Here is a 9,153-nt window from a genome sequence, read left to right as displayed (position 1 = left end):
GTTTGGGTTGTTTATCGTTGCGCCGGTTATTTCTTGCTCTCCTCCGTCTGTTACAACGGCGATCGTTTTGCGTTGGTATCGGTACTTTGCTGCGTCCGTGTAGACTACGTTGGGATTGTCGCTGAGCATTCGGTGCGCTATCTAGTATGACGTCATCTAGGCGCCCAACCGGGGTACGTATATGTAGAGGCAGTTAGTTCGTCAGTAGACGAACGCGTCGCAAGGCATAAAGCAGAGGGAGATCTTGGGGTATCTGTTGTGTCAGCCAGCGCCTTCGCTTCGGCCGACGCGGTTGTTGCGACGCGCGTCTCTTCTTTCACTCTTTCCCCTTATCGTTTAGCTCTCCTCTATCTGCACGTGGCAGCGGTGGTGGCTCGGCTAGAGCCAGTCGGCAGGTCCATGCACTTTCCTTTTCATCCTTCTCTTAGTCGCAACGACAACGACAACACACTAGACAAAATGAGCGGGGGAACTTGGGGTATCTGTTACAGCCGGCGTCGTCGCTTCGGTGGACGCGGTTGTTGCGACGCGCGTCTTTTCTTTCCATCTTTCCTCTCACATCTTTGAACTCTCCTCTGTCTGCACGTGGCAGCGAGTGTGGATCAGCCCGAGCCAGTGGGCAGGCCTGTGCACTTTCCTTTTTATTCTTCCTTCAGTCACAACAACAGTAGACGAACCGTTATGGAGGACGATGGGCTGTCTACGGCACCTGGAGTGAAACCGCGCTGGAGTGAAACCAAGCGTAGGCGGCGTGCCGATGAGACAGCAGTAGAGCGCATCGAACGCCTGGAGAAACGTCGTGAAGAGGATGCAATTAGGCCTCTTACCGAGGATGAAAGGCCGTGTCAGCCAAGAGAAACAAAGCTAGTCACTAAAAGCTTGGCCATAGCGAAACTAGGCGTAGCAAGTGGTACGAACCTATCGCTTCCAACCAGGTTGAACCAGAGCTAAACCACAGCCAATTTTTATAGGTTCTTGAAGTATCGTCTTCCGAAGTGTACGGGCCCTAGAGGAAAGCCCACAGGCTCTGGAAGCCCGCTGCTGCTAAGCGTCGTGAAACTCTGAAACATGAACGCTTGAATGCAGTGGGGCCATTCAGGTACTTGCGTGCCTCAAATTCGCCTGTCTATAATAAAATTCCTCACTAGCATCACCGCCACTGCTAAAGATGATGTTCGCTGTATGAAAGCGACGGAGGTCGTCCAGACAATCGTGTTTAATAAAATCTCTTTTCAGAGTGAGAGCTCCACACTTCGGAGTACAACTTCCGATTTCGATGTGGATGAGACAGTGACATTCAGGGCCTTACAAGGTCAAACTTAACTTCGTGATGGTATGGTATGGCCCAAGCTATAGTAGTATGACCACGTGATAATAAGACTGACCATTGGGTATCAGACCCTGACCTTTGTTTAAGACCACTGACCTTGACCCTCAACGCTGACATTTGATTTGAGACAGTGTGCACCACATCGACAATAACATTCAGTGCCTCACAAGGCTAAACCGAGCTTAACTGCACGCTGGTATGGCTCTAGTTATGGTAGTATGACGCACGTGAGCATATGACTATAACCATTGGGAACTTGACCTTCACATTTCATTTCAGACAGTGGAAACCATCCTTAGCATCCTTAGCAGAGATTTGGCTCTTATAACTAGGTTCAAACCACACCCTTTTTTATGCAACGCTAGACTGGCCGGGGCAGGAATATTTCTTTAAAAATCCCAGCGTTTAGGATATATTGCCGTGTCCGTGCATATCAGGTCTTGCCTGCCACTGAAGGGGCAGGTTACGAAATTTGCGGTGGGCTTCGCGTGGCATGGGTTGGGCTCGGGGTGTAGTAGAGGAGTGTATTGTGTATTAGTGGTGTTGTATTTGTTTATGCACTTCTTCCAGGATCCTTACCGGGATAGGAAGCGTCTAATCTTGCCCTACTTTTCGGCAAGAGTAGCCTTGACTGTTCAGAAAGTGACAATCCTTTGGGGTCGGGCTAAGTCTCTCGATTTGGCCAGCTTGTTGGGTCTCGATTATTTTTTCTAATGTTTTGTGTATCTCTGGTTGCATTAGTTCAGGTGTGCTAGCATATGGAGAGATTCTATGTGCCAACTTGACTGCTTTTCTCAGGTTGGTGCTGGCCTGCGTTAATTGTCCCTCGGTCAGGTTGTGAAACTAGAGATGGTACGCGGTGCAGTTGGCTATTAAGGCATCGATCGCACGCAAGACACCTATCTAATGCATCAGTTCGTGAAGCAAAAACATGTAATATCAGGGATAAAACTCTAAAGGACGCGGAAAAAGAGATCTGGGTCCATAGGTGTCACGCCTGCCAACGAATATCAGCTTTCAATGCACCACATCAGACCACATGAGTCTGACTATGAGTTCCGCAAGTTTGGCTTTAATTAATTGCCTAATAACGGAGCTATCGGTTTTTGTTCCCGGGTATGCGTCCTGGAGAGTTTTGTCCCCGGTAGCAGACTTTCAATGACCTCGCGTACTAAGATTCCTAACCTGGTTTTTCCCAAATCACTCTCCAAAATCTCACGCTACAAGCAGTCTACAAAATCTCGCTTTTTGTAAATCTCAAGCTGCAAACATTATTCTTGTCCCGAGTAGCGAAGCTCATTCAACTGTTTATGGGCTAGTCAGGCAGGATTTCACATTCTACCGCTTATTTAACATAAGTGGTGGCTAATGTTCGATGTGGACCCTTGAGTCGCCTGGGTCGTTCAGCCAAGTCGAGTTCCAAGGGCCCCGGTTTGGAGGGCTGCTTCCGTGATGAGACGAGGAGTGACGGGCTTCAAGGAGAGGAGTTTACGAGTCGTTTAATTTACATATTTACAGTGTGCGTGAGGAGTAAGTAGAAATTAGAAGGTTCTGAACGTTCTTTTACGCGTGCCGTCCGGCTGCTTAAATACGCTTGGATGTCCCCATATTCCTAGATGGGAAAAAAATCCACTTCATCAGTATCCAATCAAGTCGTCACTCTTAATGACCTGGGGAAATGCACACCGCGTTTCTGAAACAGCTGGAAGTGACTATGCTTCCACAATGACTACCGAAGCAAGAGCAACACTAACCACAGCTATGAACAAACCTGCTCTATATACTGGAACCCGACCTTACCGCTTTTCTTCGGCCTTATTCCTATGTCGGGGCAAGAATTGCCTGATGCCAACTGATTGTCACTGTATCGAAATTCCGCAAATGTATCATCGCTAAAGCGGCGATTTTCGCGTACTAACCAATCCAGAAAAGAAAAGCGCTTGCTTTATCGCTTTTCTTTGTTCATCGCATGCACACTACACTTTGCCTTTATTTCATCTCCTTGTGTCCGTTGTCAGTTTCCTGCCAGACGAGAATGTTCTGCGGCTTTCCTTGAAGCGCAATGGCGATGGGTTGCCGAGCGCATACGTAAACACTGCGAGTTTGGAAGTGCATGAAGCACTCTACTCTACTCATCGGCACGTCCGAATCCTGGTTACCTTTCGAGAATCCGCTGTGGTATTCACGTCTTGCCCGCCAAGAAGACCCTTATCGCTTGGCGGTAGCCGCGAAATGGGACAGCCTTTTTCCTTGACGCTGGTAACGTGTCGAATGCTGCCCGGATATTTGTCCTGACGGTTGGCGAGATCTAGGTTCAATTCCTCTCCGAATAAATTTTCTCAGTCATGCGTACTCCGTTCTTCCCGCTGCAATCGCATAATCACACCCTTAATGAGCAATATATAATACTAACTGTTTGTATTTAGGTTGAACAACGTTATTGTTGCCCCTTCAATACGTTCCGTAGGCTTTGGGAGTGTTTGCAGTGACAAGAAAGAACAATAGCCTACACTGGGAAACTGAAATGGCACTCATGCAAGGGAAAGAGTGTTGGTCGGTTGGTTTATGGGGTTTGACATCCCAAAACGATTCAGGCTATGAGAGACGCCGTAGTGAAGGGCTCCGAAAATTTCGACCACCTAGGGTTCTTTAACGTGCACTGACATCGCACAGTACACGGGCCTAGTAGGACATAAAGAAAAAAGCGACAAAATGAGAGATCGCAAAAAAAAAAAAACGAACTTGCGAGACGACAGTTTTAAAGAATTGGTCCCTGAAAAGCTATCAGGCTTCAAATATATCATACTGTTGATTGTTAAATAGAGAAGGAGCACTTGTGCGCTATCGAACAGAAAACGAAAGAAAGATTGTGAGAAAAAAGAAACCATTCGCGAGATGAAAGCACTCGTGGTGACAGCCACGCAGCTATTCCTCGTCTTTCGTACACAGAGCAAACGAGTACTTTACTCTCTGGCACTGCCGTAGAAACGATCGCCCACTAACCGAAAATGACGAGAACTTTAGCGCGGCCAGATTTGTAGAAGCAAAGGAAGCAGCGGCCAAGTGATGCACGGATGAGAGGGAAAAAGAACAGTGCCGAGCAGACTGCCAATAACTAAACACCGCAGAGATCAAGAGGAACCGGTTAAGTGGAACTGGCGCAGACATCTACATATGCATATGCGCATCGGATTGCATATCTCCATGACACCACAGAGCACGACACCAAACTACGATGGTTGACCCAGGAGCAAGACGGATCTCCGGCGCAGACACACTTCGCCACGCGCAGTCTTCGTCAAAGGTATACAGCCCAAGTGCTCTGCTTCTGAGCCCCGCAGCGCTGCATCTCTTGCATATTCAGGGACCCTAATTTCACCAAGGCGGGAGGAGCTTAAGCCCTCAACCCTCCCAAGCTTAGGACTGTCAAATGTGCTAAAGATCATCCCTCCCCCCCACCCCACTACCCGTCTTAGAAGCAATCCCCTTGGGCTTTGCTTAAGTCAAAGCTTTGTTAGTAGCTCTGTGCGCGTGAGATTTTCCGTGTGTGTTTTGCTGAACTACATCGAAAGCATGCTATTCTTCCCACGCATTGCCTTGCGGTCTTGGGTATGTGCCCTCAAGTTCCTGCTGATGCAAGAGACAGTATGTATTGGATGTAAACAGTTAGTTTTTTTTTTCTCAACTCATTTGAGGAGCTGAGAAAAATAAAACGAACAGTTATGAACGAACGAAATAAGAAGGACACTTAGGACTGCTGCTTCCAGTTCTTGTTACAACTAAAGGAAAAGCGAGGAACTCTGCATCTAATTTTCATTATTAGGAAAAATCGCACAGCCACGGGAATGCCTGCGTTAGGTTATGGGTTGGGCTACGCTAGTAAGGGTAAGGTTATGGTTCAGACATCGCTACGAAAGCCGCATTTCTTTTCATGCGGAATGCAAAAACGTTGTCTACTGAGACATCAGAACATTGCATGGAAAATGCACCTGAATTAAAAAAAAAATTGCCCAGGAAGATCGTGCAAATCCTCTCGTAATTGAGTGCAAATAAAAATAATGCAGAAGGAACAATAGCGGCCATACCCAACTAACCTCACGGCTATTTCGGGCTTAGCGACGCTATCATCAAGAGCGCAACAAGCACGGCTAAAATTTTTATTTCACCTGATGCACAACAACTACAAGATAGACGTATCAAAATACATATCTTTCTCGCAATCACGCCCGTCGAGGCATAAACACGCGCGCCCGATAACAGAATACTCATGCCATAACGACACGTTCATGCATTCGTACTTTCCCCTCGTGATCAGAGAATGGAATCGCCTTGATCCCTCAATCATAACTGCAACCACATTATCTCAGTTCACGTCACGGATAGAATCCTTATGAATTACCGTATAAAGCAGTTTCACTGACATACACAACCGCCTCTCATCACTTCATTAGATTGTTAATTAATCGTGAAGAAAGACTCTTATTTTTTCCGCTGCTGTGTTCCCATGTGCTCTAATTGAATTCCTTATGGCAATGCTCCATCCGACTCCTAGACATGTATTTTTCTTTTTCCTTGCTAATGTTTACCTTTCCTTTTATTTTGCTTGTTCATTTCTGTTCACCTGTGTTTGATTTGTATTCACTTTTTTTTTTAATTCCAGAGTGCACTACTCAAATTTTTATCATGTTTGTGATTTTTGTTAGCCCACCTGCTATGGTCCCTGATGGGACTGGCAGTATTGTAAATAAATAAATAAATAAATGAATGAAATGTTACATGAAGTCATATTATAGCAGATCGCTTTAAAAATAATTAATACACAGTGTCGGTGTTCGTCTCTCCATTGTCCTTATGATATGCTTGAAATAAATGCCATAAGTTTTATTGCGGCATGCTTGCTGACCTACGAACATTCGACGTTTATAAGATAAAACAAATAAAAGTAGATGCCCTCTTATCCTCACGGCACAATTTATACATTTGCTATTTCTGTCCACACGCATGTATATTTCTGCCCACTTCTGAGAACGTGGAAAAATGAACATTAGAAAGGTTGAGCTCCGAACTATTAATTCTGGAGGCGCTCCTAAGGCATGTTTTTATTTTGTCGCTGACGAAGAGCGCTGCGAACGGCAGCTTATCTTGATCGAGCTCCTGCTTTTTCAAAATAATTTGTGCTTCTGTGGCCTTCAAGGCAACCTCGCCGTCCCAGGCGATGGCGGATGACCCGCCGCCTCTGCTGCCTTCTGTGGTTAGCAGTGTGAACCGCACAGATCAACCTGGATGCAGTATGGATCTCCCCTCAGAGCTCCCGGGGTCGTCTAGTTTCTCCGACTCGGATGACATGGAGTTCGACGGTGGCTACACCGAGATTGTGAGTCGGCGCCTGAAGAGGAAGCTTTCCAAAACCCCGACTGAGTGTGGGCCCAGTGTGCGTACGAAGCGGGCTAACAAGTCCATTGTGACCACGAAGATGCCTAACCAACACAGTGTGAGCAAGAAGACTGCTAACGAGGCCAATGTAAGTGAGCAATCTCTCACTTACACAATTTCATACATGCCTGTTGAGGATTTAGAGAATCTCAACTCCATCAACAGGCAGACTTTGACTCTTCTTCTTGAACGACTGGTTCCGGGCCAAGTCAAAGAAGTGCGTATTAATGCAAGAAGGAATATCCTCTCTGTTGATGTCTCTAGCCAGGCCACCCTGGAGAAGTTGAAGACCGTGTCTGTCCTTGGCAACATACGAGTCCGCTCGTTCTTCGCTCATGGACTTAACACTACTGCTGGTGTGATTTCTGACGTGGACATAGAGATCAAGGATATGGACTTGGTGCAACTGCTATCAAGTTCTGTTCGCATTACTGACATCCACCGTTTCGGCCAATCACGGTGTGTCAAACTAGTGTTTGAGGGTACTACTTTACCATCCCATGTGAAAGTGGGTTTTGTGAGGCACCCAGTGCGTCCTTATGTGCCCCGACCGGTGCAGTGCCGAAAATGCCAGAAGATTGGACATGTAAGTGCTGCGTGTACGAGCACTAAAGCATGTCCGCGTTGTGGTGGCGTGCACGAGGGACCTACATGTGCGATTGAGCCTCCAGTTTGTGCCAACTGCAAAGGTCCTCATGAGGCAACGTCTAGGGAATGTCCGAAGGTGAAAACAGCGATGAAGATCTTGAAGAAAATGGTGAGAGACCATTCTACTCACCGAGAAGCAGCAATCGCGGTACGTCGCTCCAGGAGGAGGACACGAAACCGGCAGAAGAAATTGAGCTCAGTAAATGACGTGTCAATACATCAGGAGGACCGAGACCACTCTGCCGCGCAGAAGCCACCGCCTCCAGCTCCGCAAGAGCCAAGACTGTCAACCACCCAGGAGGACTCCGCAGAGTGGCCACCTCTACCATCGCGTACTGTAAGCTCTGTGACACGTCCGCCTGTGCGTCCGCCGGATGTGTCTACAGCAGATGATCAAATCAGGGCGATGCTGAAACAGCTGATAGGCACCTTACGGCTGATAATTGCTGGAGTGGACACGCCAATTGCTAAGGCTGCTGTCCAAATTTTAGACGCTATTGAACCGGTGCTTGCCACCCTTTAATAGCAGTCAAAAATTATGGCTCTACCGTCGTCAGCACCCTCACTACAGGAGAGAATCTCTCGATCGGCAGTATTACAATGGAATGCTCGAGGTCTGCGAGGCCGCCTAGCAGATTTCAGGCAGAGGATTTTCAAGTACCGATTTCCAGTGCTTGTAATATGTGAGCCTAATATCACATCTCCTTTTCGACTGTCTGGTTATGAAAGTTTCCTCTCTGAAGCGGCTGGGCATTTGAGCAAGGTACTACTATGCGTCCGTCGTGACCTCACTTACATTCGGCATCAAATTCCTGGGGGCAGTAGCAACGAGTATGTTGCAATCACTGTGACTCTGAATGGGCGCACAATCTCTATTATAGGTGGCTACATACCACCAAGGGGTCGATTTGATGCCCTACGACTACAATCGCTACTCGACAGCGTTTCGGAGCCCCATATAATAGTAGGCGATTTCAATGCGCATCACCACGGCTGGGGAAACGCCATTACGAACGTTCGAGGACGGGATATCGCCACGTTCATGGACAATGCAGGTCTTGTTTTGCTCAATGATGGCGCGCCGACATTTCTACGAGGGACAACCTACAGCAGCTGCCTGAACCTTGTATTTGTATCCAGGCGCCTCTCATCGTTCGCAACGTGGTGTGCTGATATTGAAACTTATGGAAGTGACCACATACCAACGTATGTGCAGCTACGGTGGTTTCACCGTCTTCCAAATGCCAAAATACGTTGCACCGACTGGAGTGCTTTCCGTATTGCTCTAGAAGAAACCTGTGGTAACCTAGCTGATCCAACAGATGTGGAACAGCGTATTATTTCGGCCATGCAAGATACAACGCGCAACATCTCAGCGCCCAATTCCACAGCTCCAGTGGATGTTATCTACGCGCAGCTTCGGGCGATTCGTCGGCGCGCAGAAAGAAAATACCGGAGGACAAAGGATGTCTCGGATCTCCGGGCCTCTCGACGTGCCCAGAAGCAAATACAGCGCTATTTGGAGAACCTAGGAAAACAACGGTGGCGGTCATTTTGCAGCAGATTGGATCCCCGCAAACCACTCTCCAAAATCTGGCACGTCGTTCGAGCACTGCCGACATTTCCCCAGCAGAAACACCCTTTCCGTGCATTGGCACTTTATGAAAGACGGCAAGAACTAGAGATGGCAGAGGATTTCTGTTCGAGAATTGCCAGAAGCGCTTCTTCACCTCGGCAGCATC

At 47.6% G+C, this 9,153-nt stretch overlaps 1 protein-coding gene across 1 annotated transcript; it reads left to right on the top strand.

Annotated features, from left to right (window-relative positions):
- Positions 1 to 6,469: 6,469 nt before the first annotated feature.
- Positions 6,470 to 8,340, top strand: LOC149359800 (uncharacterized). The gene has a single exon (XM_089569146.1). The coding sequence runs from the start codon at positions 6,546 to 6,548 to the stop codon at positions 7,932 to 7,934; it is 1,389 nt and encodes a 462-aa protein (XP_089425272.1). The 5' UTR covers positions 6,470 to 6,545; the 3' UTR covers positions 7,935 to 8,340.
- The last annotated feature ends 813 nt before the right edge of the window (positions 8,341 to 9,153 follow it).

This window comes from Amblyomma mixtum, chromosome 2 (assembly GCF_055824585.1).
Source record: "Amblyomma mixtum isolate Tamu chromosome 2, ASM5582458v1, whole genome shotgun sequence".
NCBI lineage: Eukaryota > Metazoa > Arthropoda > Arachnida > Ixodida > Ixodidae > Amblyomma > Amblyomma mixtum.
Note: the sequence above shows the minus strand (reverse complement) of the source record. Positions and strands in the feature narration are given on the sequence as shown.